Source organism: Idiotropiscis lumnitzeri, chromosome 2 (genome assembly GCF_059441095.1).
Source record: "Idiotropiscis lumnitzeri isolate Australia: NSW breed Sydney's pygmy pipehorse chromosome 2, RoL_Ilum_1.0, whole genome shotgun sequence".
NCBI lineage: Eukaryota > Metazoa > Chordata > Actinopteri > Syngnathiformes > Syngnathidae > Idiotropiscis > Idiotropiscis lumnitzeri.
Genome location: NC_142392.1, coordinates 9,234,127 through 9,254,638, shown reverse-complemented (window position 1 = coordinate 9,254,638; position 20,512 = coordinate 9,234,127). Strand labels below are relative to the sequence as shown.

At 41.4% G+C, this 20,512-nt stretch overlaps 2 protein-coding genes and 1 long non-coding RNA gene across 3 annotated transcripts in view; 2 read left to right on the top strand and 1 right to left on the bottom strand.

Annotated features, from left to right (window-relative positions):
* Positions 1 to 20,512, bottom strand: part of LOC148341616 (uncharacterized) — a 287,045-nt gene that overhangs the window by 64,178 nt on the left and 202,355 nt on the right. The window lies entirely within an intron of this gene.
* On the top strand, positions 3,712 to 11,869 carry LOC148341625 (uncharacterized). The gene is made up of 2 exons (XM_088289074.1): positions 3,712 to 4,112; positions 9,238 to 11,869. The coding sequence occupies exons 1-2, from the start codon at positions 3,989 to 3,991 to the stop codon at positions 11,466 to 11,468; spliced, it is 2,355 nt and encodes a 784-aa protein (XP_088145200.1). The 5' UTR covers positions 3,712 to 3,988; the 3' UTR covers positions 11,469 to 11,869.
* The window catches only part of LOC148341624 (uncharacterized), a 7,879-nt gene continuing 4,829 nt past the window's right edge, over positions 17,463 to 20,512 (top strand). Inside the window, exons 1-2 of the mRNA XM_088289075.1 lie at positions 17,463 to 17,860; positions 19,573 to 19,776. Of these exons, the coding sequence (XP_088145201.1) occupies positions 17,737 to 17,860; positions 19,573 to 19,776 (328 nt within the window). The 5' untranslated portion in view covers positions 17,463 to 17,736. The remainder of the gene's footprint in view (positions 17,861 to 19,572; positions 19,777 to 20,512) is intronic.

Genomic DNA, 20,512 nt, shown 5'->3' with positions numbered 1-20,512 from the left:
GAAGTCACTTAAGAGAGCCATGTCACACCTTATTCATATTGCCCGATGCTTCTCTCAGCCTACAACCACCACAAAGTGCTCTGGATGGCACATCTGTAAAACCGCTATCTCCCCTGAACTGTTAGAACAAGCAGAGACTGTAATCATTAGAAATCTACAGCTTGAAACATATGCAGACGAAATGCAATGCATCTCTGAGAAACGGAATCTTTCTAAAAATAGTCCACTCCTGAAGCTGAACCCCCTCATTGGCAAAGATAAGCTATTAAGAGTTGGAGGTCGAATTTCTCGTGCAGAGCTGGGAGTTAAAGAAACAAACCCCATAATTTTGCCAGGCAGACACCACTGCACTATCCTCCTAGTGCGCCATCACCATGAGAAGGTGAACCATCAAAGCAGGCATTTCACCGAAGACGCTGTTCGAGAAGGTGGCTTCTGGATCATCGGAGGAAAACGATGTATTGGTAAAGTTATTATTAAATGTGTGACATGCAAAAGATAGAGAGGGAAATTTGAGGAACAAATAATGAGCGATTTGCCCGCTGACAGACTCAAAATGGAACCCCCTTTCTCCTATGTGGGAGTGGACATGTTTGGCCCATGGGAGGTGACTGCAAGACGAACAAGAGGGGGGCAAGCGAATAGTAAAAGATGGGCAGTACTCTTCACATGTTTATGTACAAGGGCAGTCCATATTGAAGTCGTGGAGGAAATAAGCTCTTCAAGTTTTATCAATGCATTGAGGCGCTTCTTTGCTCTGCGAGGACCCGCAAAGCTGTTACGTTCCGATTGCGGCACGAACTTTGTTGGTGCTCACAAGCAAATGACAACAACATCGGAGGAAGAAAAGATACAAAATTATCTGCAAGACCAAAGGTGCAAGTGGATATTTAACCCACCACATTCGTCCCATATGGGAGGAGCGTGGGAACGGATGATCGGAGTGGCTCGCCGGATACTTGACAACATGCTCATGCAGGCTGGTCATGTGCAACTGACTCATGAAATCCTAACTACATTTCTTGCAGAAGTAATGGCCATCATAAATGCACGCCCTTTGTTGCCAGTATCGTCAGACCCAGAAAATCCTCACATCTTGTCACCTGCGATGCTGCTGACACAAAAAACGCAGGCAGCTCCTCAGATCTGTGATAACGTCGGCGAGAAGGACATGTTGAAAAGCCATTGGAAACGTGTTCAGTTCCTTGCGGACAACTTTTGGAGCCGGTGGCGTAAGGAATATTTGAGCTGCCTCCAGTCTAGGCAGAAATGGCATCACAAATCAACCAACATTAAGGAAGAAGATGTTATTCTTCTCAAGGATAAACAAACAAGAAGACATGAGTGGCCAATGGGCGTAATAATAAAGACTGTTCCCAGTGAAGATGGGATCATCCGGAAGGCTGAAGTTGAAGTTGCTTCCCAAGAGACTGTTAGAAACTATTTTAGACCAATTTCAGAGATGGTCTTGCTATGTTCGGGTGGTACTTAAGTTATGTGGTATCCTTAAGATACCAGACGGGGAGTGTTTTGGCCGTTATTATCTTTTCAATTGTTTATAGTTAAGAGACTGCTGCATGCCATTCCCCTTTCAGTCCCAGTTTGGTGGTGCACTGTCCCTTTAAGAGAGTGTCAAAAGTCAGCGCGAGAACAAGCGCTCCCTGCTCACACAAAGTCTGTTATACACGAAGCCAAGTAGCAGTTAAGTTGTGTCTGATGCTTAAGTCCATAAAACGACATTCCCTGTAAGTGTTTTCCAAATATTTAACCATTGATTGATGTTAATTCGTAGAGTTTGTAAATCGCAAATTAGGATGTGAACTATTTGCATTGCTGACTGTGCCGCTGTGATGTGTTTGTTTCGTCTCGTTGCACACTTGAGTACAATGACAATAAAGGGATTTCTATTGTTTCAGTTTCACACCTGCCATATAAAGAGAAGGTCTAAACCCATCCTGGCGTCAGTGACTGATTGTGTGGAGGTGTTTAACTAACTGGTTAGCAAAAAGGTTCTGTGAGGCCAGTACACATATTCACAAACATAAATTACAAACAGAGGGTTTCCTACTCAATGGTAATAGAATAGAATAGAAATCCCTTTATTGTCATTGTACTCGAGTGTGCAACGAGATTAGATGTATGTATGTATGTAACTGTATGTAAACTGAGAAGAAATATGATTAGAGACTTGATTCTCTAGAAGCCAGGTTTTTAGGTGTTTACCAAAGGAAGTGAGAGTGGGTAAGTCTCGTACGGCATTTGGTATTGTGTTCCAGGTGTGAGATGCTCTGTATGAGAACAGTGACTGGCCAAAGGTACTTTTTCTGAATGGAACTGTACAGTCACCTCTAGACTCTGCACATATTTATTTAGTGGAGGTGGAGCCAAACCATTGAGAATTTTATACACAAGAATACAATCAGAATATTTTTGTATGTTTTCCCAGCTCAGGAGTTCATATTTCTTCAGAATTTGACAGTGGTGGTATGTGTTCGGGTTTTTATCCAAGATTTTCAAGGACTGTTTGTATGCAATTTCAACAGGCTTAAGTGTGGTTTTACATGCCATTGCCCAACTAGTTAGACAATAAGTCATATGTGACATTATTATGGCATTTAAAAATAGTTTGGATGAATCGAGAGTTAAATTATTCCTAATATATCTAAAGTTAGAGAGATTAAGTTTCATGTGATTCATTAATCTTTCTATTTGTTGCCTAATCTGTAACTGCGAGTCCAACATGAAACCTAGATATTTAAACTCTTGTACAACCGCAATTTTCGTTCCTTGCACATATACGTGAGGATTTGTATCAGCACACCTCCTAATTGAAAAGAACATACAGACAGTCTTTGATACATTAAGATGTAAGTGAGAACGTTCTAGCCAATTTGACACATCAGACATGGCTGCTGATAGATATTGTGCAACTTGATATTTGTGTGTGTTCATTCCGACTGCCACATAGTAACCATAAATTAAAAAAAAAAAAAAATGTCGCGTATACATACTAAAGCTGTTGCTTTGTAATTTATATAGATGTTTTGTTTAAAATCGCCCTGGCTCTTCTTTTTGTCTTTTCTATATTTTGTACGTATTAATAACTGTGTTTGGTTTGTTAATGTTAATAAAGTTTTATCACATAAACAAATATTAGTAAATATTTATCATCTCATCAATATTTGGACAACAGAGTACTGAGTTTCGAGATGCTTGCGATAATCGTTTTCGAAATTGTATTTCTTATCAATTTAGCTTAGTTAAAGGGATATTTTATTGACAATCTAACATCAATATACAAAGACAGAAAAAAAATGGTGGTGGGGGCGCGAATCTTTTTCTTCTTGGTAGGGGCGGGCGTGAAATAATTGAGAAGCACTGCTAGTATATGCAGACATTATATTCATAGAATCTTGCAGCCCGATTGAACCACAGCATTGTTGCAAGTTCGGTAGGAGAAACTTGAACGTCCCACTGCTGGAACAGCAGCGGCTTCTCGGGGCATAGGCGGAAGTGACGCGAGAGATGACTCGCCGATGTGGCGTTAATTTAGTTGTTTTTTTTATCAACCGAATTAAAATATATAAAATATATATTAAAATAGAACAGCCAGGGGTAAAAAACAAACGCAGAGGTAAAGAAATATATTTAAAAAATACGTGCTTAAAGCATGACGTCATTAGCAAGCGCGCAGCTTCCGAAGGGCCTCGACCACATCCACCGATCCGTCCACACCGAAATAAAAACAACCACCGCTAAATTCTTCTGATTTAGTGTGGAACTGACTGTAATTTTCTCGCAGGATTTCCAGTGCTACTCTAAAGGACGACGACATAATTCATTAAGTCTTTGTGTCCCGATAATCTCGTTGATGCTTTTCGGCGTAGTTAGCTTAGCTTGTTAGCTAGCTATCCGCTAACAAAAAGAAACACATGACTCATCGCCAAGCAGAGATCGAGTGCGGATTTTTTGGAATTATCATTTGAAAATGTGTGAAATAACGACACCCAAGTACAAAGAGGAACTTTGTGGGATAAAAGAAGAGAACGAGCAACATCTTCGACTGCTGGGCGAAGTTAACAAGCAGCCTCCTGTTGTGCTACACGAAGCAGGTTTGTACACGTCTTACTCATTTGCTTTGTCAAGAACGACTTTCTATCGTTAAAAATATGCATCGCAACATTAAGTTGTTTGGGGAAATCGTTCAAGGTTATTGCCGTTTTATTTTTAAATATTGCCTTTTACTTGCCAGTTTGCTGAACATTTGTTTATGCCAAATAAAATCAGTGCAGACAATAAATGCCAAAGAATAACCAATAGTGGGGGGTGAACTCCATGTTTTTCCCAGTATAAATTTTGAACTGTTAATTTAACATTTTACATATTGTGGTTTTTAAACTAGGCTGACAGATGTAGTGTATTTTTATATCCACTGTTGGAGTTTAGCCACCGAGAAAATTAGAAACATTTAGGAAATGAATCTTGAAAGCCAAACTTACTCCAATGCGTGTTATTTTTTTGTACTCAAGAAGAATAGGGTCAAATAAAGACTCAACAACAGCTGATTATAGTTGCGATATTTTAGTTTCTTCGATTTTTGGAGTTCAGGAAATAGTACAAAGACAGATATCTGGGTGGCTTTTTCTTAATCTCATGAGAAACTGTACTCAGACGAGTACAATCGAAAAAATGTCGCGCTGATCTCAGCCCAGCCTCACATTTTATAGGAGGTTTTTTATGTCAAGGGTCATGTAGGTTGAATCGGTCGTCCTTGCTCCTTCCCACGTTCCAAGGCTGACCTTCTCAGGCAGTCTCTCCGTCTCTCCTGCTCACATTCCCCTGTAATCTCGTCAGTGTACAGATTGTGTGTTGTATGTTTTCACAGATCAAATTATGTATTTTTGGTGTTCCTGATCGCGTCCCTGTGACGTCCTCCCCTGCCCAACTTGATATGTTTCTATCTTCTATGGCCTATGTGGAGAATGTGTTTTGTCGTATTTGTCCATGAAGTACTATCTGGGGTGTCATCAGTTTGACCTGAGCAGACTGAATCTGTTTGTTCTGAATGAGAGTGTGGGTCATGAAAATACTATGTGTGCAATTTTGAGGTCTTGCATTTAAACTAAGTCATATAAATTTATGCCCTGCAATTGGCTGGCAACCAGTTCAGGGTGTCCCCCGCCTACTGCCCGAAGACAGCTGGGATAGGCTCCAGCACCCCCCGTGACCCTAGTGAGGAGAAGCGGTCTAGATAATGGATGGATGGATGGATATAAATTTAGCATATGAATGCATCAGTAAACACCATGACTACAATCCCAGTCAATCTTATCGATGCACTGTACTTCTACTTTCATTTGAGAAATGCTTTTTGTTTAATCAATGTCAAACATATTCAGTAAATATGAACCTGCTAAATTAAATAATTGACCTTCTGTCCCGTAAGTGTTTAAAATAATGCCAGCAATCGTAATACAAACCTTCAATATTCATGTCCGGTGTGGCCATTCCCTCTAAGAAGGGAAGGCCACAGAGAGGGGACACCTTTCCCTTTTTTCTTTTTGGGGAGACTTCTTTTGACATCAGCATGTGACGAGAATAAAATCTTTTTTCAAACCAAAATGGCTGTGTCAGAGAGGTTCTTTCCATCACCAATTCTGTAGCAGGAAGCCACAAAAACAGATGCACAAACCGTGTTTAACTGGAAACCGTTTAGCTCGCATTGAACAGAAGTGTGACCCAAACATGTCTTGTAAGCTGAAACCGTTCGAACAACAGGAAGCGTGTGGACGGGTGTGATGAAGTCAAAGTGTTCATGTTTTTCCATTCTTTATGAGTTTGCATATACAAATTGCTTTGCTGTGCTTCAATAAAACGCCGCAAAGGAGCGGGAAAGCTTTTCTCTTTGGTGGACTGCTCCTCGCAAGTGACAAAGACAATCTTGGCTGGGTGATTCATTTATGAAGGCTTGTCTCGTTTTTGACAAAAACTGTGCACACTGCGGAAAAAAGATCAATGGCGGTTGATGAATTTTAGTGGATGAAACACAAGGGATGACGTTTTTTTAAAAAAAAAAATCAAGTACGTATTGGTCTTATTTATCAACTTTGTACTGGCTCGGTCAATGAACCTCAGGTGGCCCTGCACTGTCTTGTGCACGTGTGCATAGTTTCACTTCATCCAAACATTTAAAATACATTTAATGCATCCATCCAAGGTTGCACGGATCTCATCAGTGACGAAGCGCATGCTGCAAGGAATGCATCTGCATCTTTGGCTTACTATGGGCTTAAAAAGGGAGACCGTCACAATGCCCTTTTCCACCAACAAGCCCCGGAACATTTAGTTCTATCTCTTAATAAAGGTAAAGATAAAGATGTCCTTTATTAGTCCCACAATGGGGAAATTTGAAGTGTTACAGCAGCAAAGATATAGATCACACAGAGTCGGCGGCGTAATGTAGCCGTTAATGTATAACATTAGCAGCAGACATTCATAAAAAGCATGCAAATATACACAGTATAAACGTATCTAAGTGTAAGGAAACACTCCTAATGCCTGTCCATTATACAGAGGGGGAAAACACTGTAATGATAAAAACTACTGAATGATTGAAAATACTGCAATGAGAAAGATATTACACTGATAAAAGTACTGTAATGGTGAGAGTACTGAAATGACAAGAAAGTACTGCAATGATAGAAAATACTGCAATGATAAAAGGACTGTAATGGTAAAAGTACTGCAATGATAAAATATACTGCAATGATAAAAGTACTATAATGGTAGAAGTACTTCAACGATGGAAAAATACTGCAATGATGAAGTATTGTAATAGTAAAAGTACCGCAATGATGGGAAATACCGTAATTATAAAAGTACTGCAATGGTAAAAGTACTGTAATAGTAAAAGTACTGCAATGATAGGAATACTGCAATTATAAAAGTACTGCAAGGATAAAAGTACTGCAATAGTGAACATCCTGCAATGGTAGAAATACTACAGTGATAGAAGTACAGTAATAAGAATACTGTAATGGTAAACAAAATACATCATTGGTCGTTGTTTAAGTACACCCTTGGCTGAAAGTACAGTAGTAGTTAATATTGCATCCTAGGACTGCACAATTGCACTAATGCCCTCCTGTTTGTAGGCCTGACCCAATGTTCTTGTTAAAAAGTCTGACAGCAGTAGGCAGGAAGGAGCGGCGAAATCTCTCTTTGGTACAGCGAGGGTGTAAAAGTCTATCACTGAAGGAGCTGTAAAGTGTTCTCAGAGTGTCATTGAGTGGGTGGGCTGGGTTGTCCAGCATTGATGACAGTTTTGCCGTCATCCTTCTGCCACCCACTGAGTCCACAGAGTCCAGGGAGCAGCCCAGGACAGAGCTGGCCCTCCTCACCAGTTTGTCCAGTCTCTTTTTGTCTCGGCCCGAGATGCCTCCTGCCCAGGAGACCACTCCATAGAAGATGACTGATGAAACCACCGAGTCATAGAAGTTCCTGAGGAGTGTTCCCCGAACGCCAAAGGACCTCAGCCGCCTGAGTAGGAAGAGTCTGTTCTGACCCTTCCTATAGAGAGCGTCTGTGTTGTCGCTCCAGTCCAGTTTATTGTTCAGATGAACACCCAGGTACTTGTAAGTTGAGACCCTCTCAACGTCTGTTCCCTGGATATTCACTGGTGCAGGTGGAGAGTGCCTACGCTTGCGGAAATCCACCACCAGCTCTTTGGATTTCCCAGCGTTGATTTGGAGGCGGTTCTGCTGACACCAGTCCACGAACCCCTGCGTAACCCCTCTGTACTCCCGATCGTCATCGTCAGTGATGAGGCCGACAATCGCAGAGTCATCAGAGAACTTCTGCAGGTGACAGGTTGTGGAATTGTATTTGTAGTCCGAGGTGTAGAGGGTGAACAGGAAGGGAGCCAGCACAGTTCCCTGCGGCGCTCCCGTGCTGCAGAGGAGCACGTCAGACACACAGTCCTGTGTTCTCACGTACTGTGGCCGGTTTGTGAGGTAGTCGTGAATCCATGTGATGAGGTGGTGGGCCACTCCCGCCTGCTCCAGCTTGTCTCCCAATAAGGCGGGCTGGATGGTGTTGAAAGCACTTGAGAAATCAAAGAACATGATCCTCACCGTGCCCCCCGCCTTCTCCAGGTGGAAGAGTGAAGTGTGGAGCAGGTAGATGATGGCATCATCCACACTGATGCCAGGCTGGTATGCAAACTGGAGTGGGTCCATTGAGGAGCTGACCGGGGGGCGCAGATGGACGAGGACCAGTCTCTCCAGGGTCTTCATCAGATGAGACGTCAGCGCCACTGGTCTGAAGTTGTTGAGCTCCTTCGGATGGGCTGTCCAGGCAGGATGTTTTCCACAGCTGGGGGACTCTCCCAGCTTCAGGCTCAGGTTGAACATGTGCTGGACGATTCCACACAGCTGGTCTGCGCAGGATTTGAGGAGCTGGGAGCTGATCCCATCTGGGCCTGCCGCCTTCCTCGCCTTCATCTTCCTCAGCTGGTTCTTCACCTGAGATGTTGTGAGGAACAAGGCTGAGCAGGAGGAAGTGGTGGTTGTCTGATGAGGCTGGGAACTGGAGCCTGTGGAGAGAGAGAGGGGCGAGAGAGGGGGAGAGAGGTTCTGTCCTGTTGCGCCCTTGTTCGTCCTCATTGTTTTGTTATTTTGTCCCTAGTACCTTGTTGCCTTTTGGTTTCGTTTTGTTGAATAAATTCCCTTTAAGTTACCCTAATCCCGGCTTCCTCGCATTTTGGGTCCACCCCCTCCTCGCCGACCGGCGAACCTAACAGAAATACTTGTAAACATATTTCACTTGAAGGATTTCTTTTCTATCAATGTCATTATGTTGCGATGGCCCCCAGTGGCCCCCATTAATAAATTAGGGTTCCACAACAGGTGTTCCATCAGACGCACACAATAGCCTGTGTGTGCGAACTTCAGCTCGCTTCCAGAAACGTCTGTGACTAATTCAGGAATGAAATCGGGCATCAACCGCAACGTGCTTCCTTTTTAAATGCTCGTTTATCACAGTTGTGCTGCTATAGGGCGGTTTACATCGTAGGACGTAATTTTGTGAAATGCCCCCATGGTCCGGTCCAAATCGGGGTCGCACGCATTGCTCCGTGTGCGGCAGGCACAAGTCAAGGTAGCACGGTAGAAAATAAGACAAAGTCGCCGCCTGAGATTTGACTTGACCAAACCAAATTTGTCTTTTTGTGTCCTGCAGACGTCTGTGAAAACGATCTCTGTTCTGTGAAAGAGGAGCCAGATTTGACTCACATCAAAAAGGAGGAGGAGGAGGAGATCAACAAGTCACCAGTGAATGTTGTCCCTATAAAGACTGAAGATGAAAAAAAGAATGTAAGTGAGGACAACAGAGGGGCGGAGCCTCCAAGCAGCAGCTCAAGTCATCACGTGACAACAGAAGGTGATGAAGACCACTGGGGGCCATCACAAGTACATAATGAGGACACATTAGACGCTCATGACGATGATGACGTTGACGGTGGGCAAGCCAAAGGTGAAAGGGCATGTCACACTGACTCATTCACTTCAAAGCTGTCTTTAAAAGGGCACAGAAAAACACACAGTGGTGAAAACCCTTTTTCCTGCTCGGTTTGTGGCAAAAGCTTCTCTCGAAAGTCTCATTTTGTAAGGCACACAAGAACACACAGTGGAGATAAACATTTTTCCTGCTCATTTTGCGGAAAAGGTTTCTCTGAAAAGGCAAGGTTAATAGCACACAAAAGAATACACAGTGGAGAAAAACCTTTTTCCTGCTCAGTTTGTGGTAGACGCTTCTCTGTAAAGTCAAATTTAACTTGTCACACAAGAACACACAATGGAGAAAAACCTTTTTCCTGCTCAGTTTGTGGCAAGAGTTTCTCTCAAAAGTCAAGTTTAAAAACGCACACAAGAACACACACTGGAGAAAAACCTTTTTCCTGCTCAGTTTGTGGAAAATGCTTCTCTCATAAGGCAAATTTAACAAGCCACACAAGAGCACACACTGGAGAAAAAACATTTTCCTGCTTGGTTTGTGGTAAAAGCTTTTCTCTAAAATCAAGTTTAAAATACCACACAAGAACACACACTGGAGAAAACCCTTTTTCCTGCTCAGTTTGTGGCCAAGGATTCTCTCGAAAGTCTCATTTAATAATTCACACAAGAACACACACTGGAGAAAAACCATTTTCCTGCTTGGTTTGTGGTAAAAGCTTTTCTCGAAAATCAAGTTTAAAATGCCACACAGGCACACACACTGGAGAAAACCCTTTTTCCTGCTCAGTTTGTGGCCAAGGATTCTCTCAAAAGTCTCATTTAATAATTCACACAAGAACACACACTGGAGAAAAACCATTTTCCTGCTCAGTTTGTGGCAAGAGTTTCTCTGGAAAGTTTCAATTAACAATCCACACAAGAACACACAGTGGTGAAAAATCTTTTTCCTGCTCAGTTTGTGGAAAATGCTTCTCTCATAAGGCAAATTTAACAAGCCACACAAGAACACACAGTGGTGAAAAACCTTTTTCTTGCCCAGTTTGTGGCAAAAGCTTCTCTCAAAAGTTTGATTTAACAATCCACACAAGAACTCACAGTGGAGAAAAACCTTTTTCATGCTCAGTTTGTGGCAAGAGATGCTCTCGAAAGTCTCATTTAATAACTCACACAAGAACACACACTGGAGAAAAAACATTTTCCTGCTTGGTTTGTGGAAAAAGCTTTGATCTAAAATCAAGTTTAAAATACCACACAAGAACTCACAGTGGAGAAAACCCTTTTTCCTGCTCAGTTTGTGGCAAGAGTTGCTCTCGAAAGTCTCATTTGATAATTCACACAAGAACACACACTGGAGAAAAACCATTTTCCTGCTTGGTTTGTGGTAAAAACTTTTCTCTAAAATCAAATTTAACAAGTCACACAAGAAAGCACAGTGGCGAAAAACCTTTTTCCTGCTCAGTTTGTGGCAAAAGCTTCTCTCAAAATTCAACTTTAACAAACCATAGAAGAACACACAGTGATGAAAAACCTTTTTCCTGCTCAGTTTGTGGCAAGACTTTCTCTCGAAAGTCTCATTTAATAATTCACACAAGAACACACAGTGGTGAAAAATCTTTTTCTTGCTCAGTTTGTGGAAAATGCTTCTCTCAAAAGGAAGGTTTAACACGCCACACAAGAACACACACTGGAGAAAAAACATTTTCCTGCTTGGTTTGTGGTAAAAACTTTTCTCTAAAATCAAGTTTAACAAGTCACACAAGAATACACAGTGGTGAAAAACCTTTTTCCTGCTCAGTTTGTGGAAAAAGTTTCTCTCAAAAGTCGCATTTACGAAACCACACAAGAACACACAGTGGAGACAAGCCATTCAGTTGCAGCGTTTGTGCTAAAAAATTCTCCACTAAACAGCATGCGGAGAGTCACAATTGTGCTGGTGAGAAAAGCAGCGATCCTTGAAGCTTAAAAAAAAGAAAACAAAAAACTGAAGGAACTGACTCTTTGTGGTAAGATATAAATGTGATTTTAAATAAAATATGATATTGAATTTTGCAAAGCTTTTTTATTGACATTAAGCGTGTGATCCGTGCCAGAAGAACCATTGTGTCTGCGTTTTTGTATTTGTTTTTATTTTCGAAAGTATACAGGGACTGTGCATATTAATCAAACTGTTTCCTGTAAATATGCCAGATTATAGCCAATGGCTAATTTGCATCCGTTGTCCCTGAGTGATGATTTTTTTTTGTTTTCATATCAAACATTATTAATGAAATTAATTGTCTTTGCCTGGAACAACATTTGTTAACATTATGCTTTTTCAGTTGTCTTTTTAATCGTACTTAATGGAAAAGTTGTGAGAAGAAACGGTGCTTCTGAAATCGGTGCCTTCCACTATCATCAATAAAATCACTTGTTCCACTTGCTCAACTGGCTTTCATTACACTGTGTGAAAAGGTGAAAAAGAGAACAATAAGTTGAACTATAAAAAGAGCCAGAAGGAGAAATGCAAATAGTCTCAGTTTCTCTCAAAGGTTTTGGTATGTCAGGAGTTGGCAACTTGATGGCGACTGGAGTCAGCGCTGGTTTTCTCGCTGTGTTTGGCTGGCTCGTATATGTATGGTCCATTGAACAAAATTCAAACTCTTCAAATGTCCCCTCACATACATTCAATATTTCGCTTTCTGAATAAATTTCTGACTAGCTAAAACCTCTTTCCAGGTTGAGCTCTATCAATCGTTTGGGGTTTGTTGCGAAGCAGAATCTCACTTCGGAAAAAAACTATAATTTTGTCAAATATACCAAATATTTTTGTTCATGCTTTATTATATTTTTTATAGATTGGATTATTTATATAGTGAAATAGGTAAATATTAAAATGTAAAATTGAAAATCACATACAGACTTAATTCAATTAATAACAAATATAGAAACATTTTATAAATATTGAACTCATTGAGAAGAATCCTGATCTTGAAATAAATCTTGAATTATAAAAAATACAAAAAAATTAATTCAATAACCCGACCCTGGATGAGCGGCAGAAAATGGCTGGATGGATGGAATAATTTAAATTGCATACTTATTCCAATGAACAAATTTGTTCAGAAATATTCAAGAGTGAAATAAAAAGGTTTAATTTAATATTGATATAATTTTGCATATTAAAATAATTGAATAAATATTGTAGTATTATATAAGCAATTGAAATATACATTGAAATTTTAAAAAAAAACTGTATTTTTAAATGGCCTAATTTAGATATGGGAAGTAATTCTCTTTATGAAACTATGAAGGGATTGGAGCTCACAGAAGTGACCAGTCTTGGTTCTGAAGTTCCGATGTAACCAGATACTGCCCTGAGAGAAAATAGGCCTGAGCATTGTTTATGGTGGGGGCAATTCTCTCGCCAGGTCAGTGACCTTCCAGGGTATTTAATTTAAGGTGGTCACTCGTAGACTGGTCGTATCAAAGGGGAGACGCATCTGCTCTCCCTCTGGGGGACTTTTGGAGGGAAATCCCGAAGACTAGCGTGATGGGAATGCATATGCAACAAGGGAAAATTAGATATTCATGTCCTATTTGGGCATTCCCTGTAAGAAGGGAATGTCTGAGAGGGGGCTCGCACGTGCCGGAGCGCACACACGCACACGATTTTGGGGAGACTTCTTTTGACATCAGCATGTGACGAGAAAAAAATCTTTTTTGAACCAGTTCTTTTCCATCACCAATCCAGCCTTCTTCGGCTGCCTCTCCTGAAGGCAGCAAGGACCCACACTTCAAAGACAAAATATACGACATATTGAAAGAAAAATAATACTCAAATATTGAAATAAGTATAGAATTGAATGAATAAACAACAAAGAAATAAATACCTCCTGGAAAATATCATTATCAACATTTTTCTTTCTTGCACATTCTTAAGCAATCATAATTTCTTTACTTTTACTTTTTAAGTTACTTCAGTGCATGTCGTACCTGTGCCTTCAGTGAAGTCCTACTTTGTCCAACTTGAATGAATCCCCATCAAAATACCATCATTTATGACACCACGGCTGGACAAATAATACAGTGGAACCTCGGTTCTCGAACGACTCTGAGGTCGAACAAATCGGAGTTCGAACAAAAAAAAAGAGAAATTCTTGCTTCGCAGTTCGAACAAACATCGGAGTTCGAACGCCGGTATGACGCGTGAGTGCGTACGCGAGGGTGGGATGCTGAGCGGCCAATTGCCCAATTGTTGTCGCGTGCGGACGTGCTACGTGCTGCCAAGTGTTTTAGCCCCTAATCATGCCTCCAAAGAAGGTCAGGGCAAGCAACAAAGCTGCTACTAGCAAAAAAAGAAAAGTAGTGCGGACAACTATTGCATTTAATTCGGTTCTGGAACGGATTATGGTCGAGAACCGAGGTTCCACTTAAAGGATAATGTAAATGGCAGTCAACCTGAAACAGAACAAAGGGTGGACTGCTCGGAGCCACTTTTGTGATCCTGGCATGGAAGTCCATTGTTTCAGAGGGGTCTCGTTCACACCTCCTGTGGTGCAGCTGTGATCCAATCTTCCTGCATTCCTCTCCTGAGTGTCTGGTCATTAGCATGGTCTAAACTTCGGTTACACTTAAAGGATTTCATACTTTTGACTATTAAAGGAATATAAGAGTTTGAGCTTAACATAGTTCATTAGATGTTGCTGCATCCAATGTATGAAAATGTGATATTGTAAAATGCTGAGAGTGTGACTGGTGAAGCGAAACTGGTTGCGGGGGTTGTGCAAGAATGGAATGTTTTAGAAGCAGAAGGTGCTGAGCGAGACGAGATGACTCCGGGACCAGTGGACGAAGGAGAGGCCATCGGGGGATAGCACAAGCAGGAGGAGTCGCCACGGGATTCGGCGGGAGAAGAAAGACCAATGAGGTCCGACTTGAGAATGTCCTTGCATGTGGATCTGAAATTAAATCCATGCTTTTCCCTCCTTCGGCCATTGTGGTTTAAAAAAAGCAAGAATATATTTCAGATTTTCGAACGGTCGCCAGTTACGACTTTTGGGTGTGTTGATTCGGCATCGCGCTGCCCCCTCACGAGTGAGTATCCAATCACAAAACGCGTTCATCACCCTCAGCAAAAGGCAAGCGAGAAGGCTCACTGTAACCAACTCGTGATCTGATTGGCTGTCGCAACCGTCTAACAAGGCCGTGAAATTGAAAACCGACAACAATCAGCCAATAAAAACAAAGGGATGTTGTAGGCTAAAAGTGACAGCAAAGGGAAGACAACACAAGTTAACGTTCACAATTGTGCCAAGTGGACTGGAGTCAATCCTTGGAGACAAGGCGTCTGAAGAGCTTGGATTGATAAAAAGAATTTGCCAAATCAACAGCAAGGATGTCAATAAGAACAACAAAATGTTGCAGAGTGAAGGTAGTAAGAGTATAGTGAACAAATACTTTTCTGTCTTCAAAGGACAAGGGACGCTACCTTACACTTATAAAATACAGCTCAAGGAAGATGCTGAACCTGTAGTACATGCCCCCAGAAGAGTTCCAGCCCCTCTCAAAGAGAGATTAAAAAAGGAACTGAGCAGAATGACACCGATCGGAGTCATAGAGAAAGTGGAAGAAAATTCCATCACGTGTGTTAAAAAGGGGAACTCCCAAGAGTTACGTGTTTGCCTCGACCCCAAAGATCTGAATGAGAACATTAAAAGAGAACATTATCAGATTCCCAACCGTGAAGAAATCCTGAGTGACATGGCAGGTGCTAAATTCTTCAGCAAATTAGATGTATCGCATGGATTTTGGCAGCTGAAGCTGGACACCGAAAGCAGCAGGTACACCACCTTCAACACACCATTTGGGCGTTTCTGTTTTCTGAGACTGCCATTTGGCATAAAGTCTGCGCCTGAGATCTTTCACAGAGCTATGGAGTCAATCATAGAAGGTCTGGAAGGAACCCGTGTGTACATTGATGATTTGGTTGTGTGGGGAAACACGGAACAAGAACACAATGAGAGACTTGAGGAACTGCTACAAAGAGTTAAAATGAATGGACTTAAACTAAAACGAGAGAAATTTCTAATCTCGTTGCACACTTGAGTACAATGTCAAAAAAGGGATTTCTGATTTCTGAAATGTCTGTTTGGAGTTACAGAATTGACATTCTTGGGAGACAAGCTCACAGCAGATGGAGTGGTGCCAGACAGAACCAAAGTGCAAGCAATGCCGGACATGCCAGCTCCAACTGAGAAAAAAGGACTTCTGCGAGCAATGGGGATGATAAACTTCCGGGGCAAGTTCATTCCAAACCTCTCGTCGAGGACAAAGTCCCTTAGAGAGCTGCTGCATCACAACGTAGTCTTTGAGTGGACGACAAAACATGACAAAGAATGGCAAGATCTAAAGAGAACTGACAACTGAGCCAGTCCTTGCCTACTTTGATCCGTCAAAACCAACCAAAATTTCCACTGAAGCGTCGATGGGCGATGTGCCGTACTGCTGCAAAAGGCGAGAAACACATGGCAACCTGTAGCCTATGCATCCAGGTCAATGTCAGGGACTGAAAAACCCTATGCTCAGATCGAAAAGGAGTCACTGGGTCTAGTGTTTGGATTTGGCAAATTTCACACGTATGTTTATGGACTGCCCACGTTCATAGCAGAGACTGATCATAAGCCACTGATTTCAATTAGGAAGAAAAATCTCAATGACATGACGCCCAGAATTCAACGCATGATGACGTTGCAGCGCTATGATTTTGAGCTAATATACACGCCTGGAAAATACATCGTGCTTGCTGATGCGTTATCCCGAGCGCCGCACCCTAACAGTGACATCAAGGACTGCGTTACGGCGGAGGAGGCTGAGGCTCACATTAACAAGTGTCACAATGTATGAACAATGGATGGTCAAAAGGGAACTGCCCTCAGTTTTACCCGATGAGAGCGGAGTTGTGCATGGCGGACGGCCTCCTGCTGAGGACGGACAGGATTGTAGTTCCACAAGCTATGCACAAGGACATGCTTCAGCGTCTTCACGAAGGACACCTGGGAGTGGAGAAATGTAAGAGAAGAGCACGAGAAGCCATCTACTGGCCGGGCATTAACAAAGACAGAGAAGAAATGATTAAAAAATGCCAAGTTTGCCAAAAACATCAACACAAACAAGTCAAAGAGCCAATGCTGGTAGCTGACCTTCCCACAACTCCCTGGCAGAAGGTAGGCACTGATTTGTTTCATATAAGAGAACATTATCAGATTCCCAAGCGTGAAAAAATCCTGAGTGACATGGCAGGTGCTAAGTATTTCAAATTAGATGCATCTCATGGATTTTGGTATTAATAAATGTGTTTGGTTTGCTTTTGAAATAAAGATTTTACAAAAAACGTATGAGTAAATATTTATCATCTCATCAATATTTGCACAACAGAGTACTGAGTTTCGAGATCCTCACAATAATAATTCTCAAAATTATATTTCTTATCAATTTAGCTTAGTTAAGGGATATTTTATTGACAATCTAACATCACGATACAAAGACGGAAAAAAAATTGGTGGTGGGGGGGAGCGAATCTTTTTCTTCTTGGTAGGGGCCGGCGTGAAATAATTGAGAAGCACTGCTAGTATATGCAGACATTATATTCAAACAATCTTGCAGCCCGAGTGAACCGCAGCATCGGTCAGAGAATCGTAAACGTCCCACTGCTGGAGCAGCAAAGGCTTCTCGGGGCATAGGCGGAAGTGACGCGAGAGATGACTCACCAATGTGGCGTGAATTTAGTTATTTTGTTAATTTTTTTAATCAACCGAAATAAAATATTATATAAAAATATATATATTAAAATAGAACAGCCAGGTGAAAAAACAAACACAGAAGCAAAGAAATATATTTGAAAAATACGCGCTTAAAGCATGACGTCATTAGCAAGCGCGCAGCTTCCGCAAGACATCGACCACATCCACCGATCCGTCCACACAGGAACAAAAACAGTCCACCGCTAAATTCTTCTGGTTTAGTGTGGAACTGACTGTAATATTCTCACAGGATGTCCGTTGATATTCTAAAGGACTACGACATAATTCATTAAGTCTTTGTGTCCCGATAACCTCATCTTCGCTCGTTGATCCTTTTCGGCGTAGTTAGCTTAGCTTGTTAGCTAGCTAGCCGCTAACGAAAAGAGGCACATGACTCATCGCCAAGCAGAGATCAAGTGCGGATTTTTTGGAATTATCATTTGAAAATGTGTGAAAAATCTACACCCCAGTACAAAGAGGAACTTCGTGGAATAAAAGAAGAGAACGAGCAACATTTTCAACTGCTGGGCGAAGTTTGCAACCAGCCTCGTGTTGTGCTACACGAAGCAGGTTTGTCCACGTCTTACTCTCATTTGCTTTGTCAAGAACGACTTTCTATCGTTAGAAATGTGCATCACAACATTAAGTTGTTTGGGGACATGCGTTCACGGTTATTGCCATTTTATTTTTAAATGTTGCCTTTTACTTGTCGGTTTGCTGAACATTTGTTTATGCCAAATGAAATCAGTGCAGAAAATAAATGCCAAAGAATAACCAATATTGGGGGGTGAACTCCATGTTTTTCCCAGTATAAAATTTGAACTCATTTATCATTTTACATTTTCTGGTTTTTATATCTTGTTCAAGCAATTCCTTACGGAAGGAATTCTGCCCGACTCTAAAAAATGTGCACACTGCAGCGAAAACATAAATGGCGGTTGATCAATTTTAGTGGATAAAACACAAAATATTAAGTTTTTAAAAAAAATCAAGTCCGTATTGGTCTTATTTATGAACTTTGTACTGGCTTGGTCGGGTGAGAGTCAATGAACCTCCGGTGGCTCTGCACTGTTTTGTGCATATGTGCGAAGTTTCACCCCATCCAAACATTTAAAATACATTTAATGCATCCATCCAGGGTTGCACGGATCTCATCAGTGAACAAGCGCATGCTGCAAGGAATGCATCTGCATCTTTGTCTGACTATGGGCTTAAAAAGGGAGAACGTCACAACCCCCTTTTCTACCAACAAGTCCAGGAACATTTAGTTCCTGGTAATAAAGTTCCTGTGGCTCAGGTGGTTTGCATCTCTCCCACAACTCATAGTTCTTGATAATTTATCCAAATGACAATGATGATGTATCAGTGGGAGGTCTTGTGTTACTTTGTTACTCATTACTGACACCCTATGGCTGTTAAGCATCATTGCAGTTACAAAATAATTCAGGGAACTCTTATAATATTATGGTGTATCTTAGTCTAATTTGAATATGTATTGGATAACTTTAATATAAACAGTCATTATTCAAATATGTCAACATGAAAGTCAGAGTGAAAGTGTTGTTGCTTAATGCTTATGTGTAGGGATTTTGTCTCTTCAAACATAATCTTTTTTAAATTTGATTTAGAAACAGAAATTGTATTTAAAAAAAGTAAAAAGGGGAATGTCGGAATATACTAGCAGGATAAATGTCATTTTGGGTAAAAAAACAAACACGTAAATCATGCAATAAATAGCGACTATGATGCCAGGGCCCCTTTAATTCTTTTCGGGATCCAGATTATAATGGAAGCAAAAAGTACCCACGATGAAACTATCTCTAAATGCAAAATGAAAAACTTGTAAACATATTTCACTTGAAGGATTCCTATTCTATCAATGACATTATGTTGCGATGGCCCCCAGTGGTCTGCATCAATATGTTAGGGTCCCACAACAGGTGTTCCATCAGACGCACACGATAGCCTGTGAGTGCTAACTTCAGCTCGCTTCCAGAAACGTCTGTGACTATGTCAGAAATGAAATCGGGCATCAGCCGCAACGTGCTTCCTTTTTAAATGCTCGTTTATCACTGTTGTGCGGCTAACGGGAGGCTTACATCGTAGGACGTAATTTTGTGAAATATCCCCGATGGTCCGGTCCAAGTTGGGGTCGCACGCATTGCTCCGTGTGCGGCAGGCACAAGTCAAGGTAGCACGGTAAAAACAATATCAGACAAAGTCGCCGCATGAGCTTTGACTTGACCAAACCAAATGTGTGTTTGTCTTTTTGTGTCCTGCAGACGCCAGTGAAAACGATCTCCGTTCTGTGAAAGAGGGGCCAGACTTGACTCAGATCAAAAAGGAGGAGGAGGAGGAGGAGATCAACAAGTCACCAGTGAACGTTGTCCCTATAAAGACTGAAGATGAAAACAAGGATGAGAGTGAGGACAACAGAGGGGCGGAGCCTACAAGCAGCAGTTCAAGTCATCACGTGACAAAAGAAGGTGATGAAGACCACTGGGGGCCATCACAAGCACATAATGAGGACACATTATCAGATGCTCATGACGATGATGATACTAATGATGATGATGATGATGGGCAAGCTAAAAGTGAAAGGGCATGTCACACTGACTCATTCACTTCAAAGCTGTCTTTAAAAGGGCACAGAAAAACACACAGTGGTGAAAAACCTTTTTCTTGTTCAGTTTGTGGGAAATGCTTCTCTCGAAAGTTTGATTTAACAATCCACACAAGAATGCACAGTGGAGAAAAACCTTTTTCCTGCTCGGTTTGTGGCAAAAGGTTCTCTGTAAAGTCACATTTAACAAGGCACACAAGACGCACAGTAGAGAAAAACATTTTTCCTGCTCGGTTTGTGGCAAAAGCTTCCTGCATAAGTCAACGTTTACAATCCACACAAGAACACACACTGGAGAAAAACCTTTTTCCTGCTCAGTTTGTGGAAAATGCTTCTCTCAAAAGGGAAATTTAACAGAACACACAAGAACACACAGTGGTGAAAAACCTTTTTCCTGCTCAGTTTGTGGCAAAAGCTTTTCTCTAAAGTTCCGATTAACAGAGCATGCAAGAACACACACTGAAGAACCTCTTTCTTGCTCATTTTGTGGTAAAATCTTCTCCCATAAGTCACATTTAACAGAACACACAAGAACACACAGTGGTGAAAATCCTTTTTCCTGCTCAGTTTGCGGAAAAAGTTTCTCTCAAAAGGCAAGT

What these genes read in the sequence shown, in the direction of transcription:
- LOC148341625 (XM_088289074.1), top strand. Translation starts at nt 3,989, where the DNA reads ATGTGTGAAATAACGACACCCAAGTACAAAGAGGAACTTTGTGGGATA. An exon ending in TGTTGTGCTACACGAAGCAG is followed by an intron (nt 4,113 to 9,237) that starts GTTTGTACACGT and finishes TGTGTCCTGCAG; the next exon opens with ACGTCTGTGAAAACGATCTC.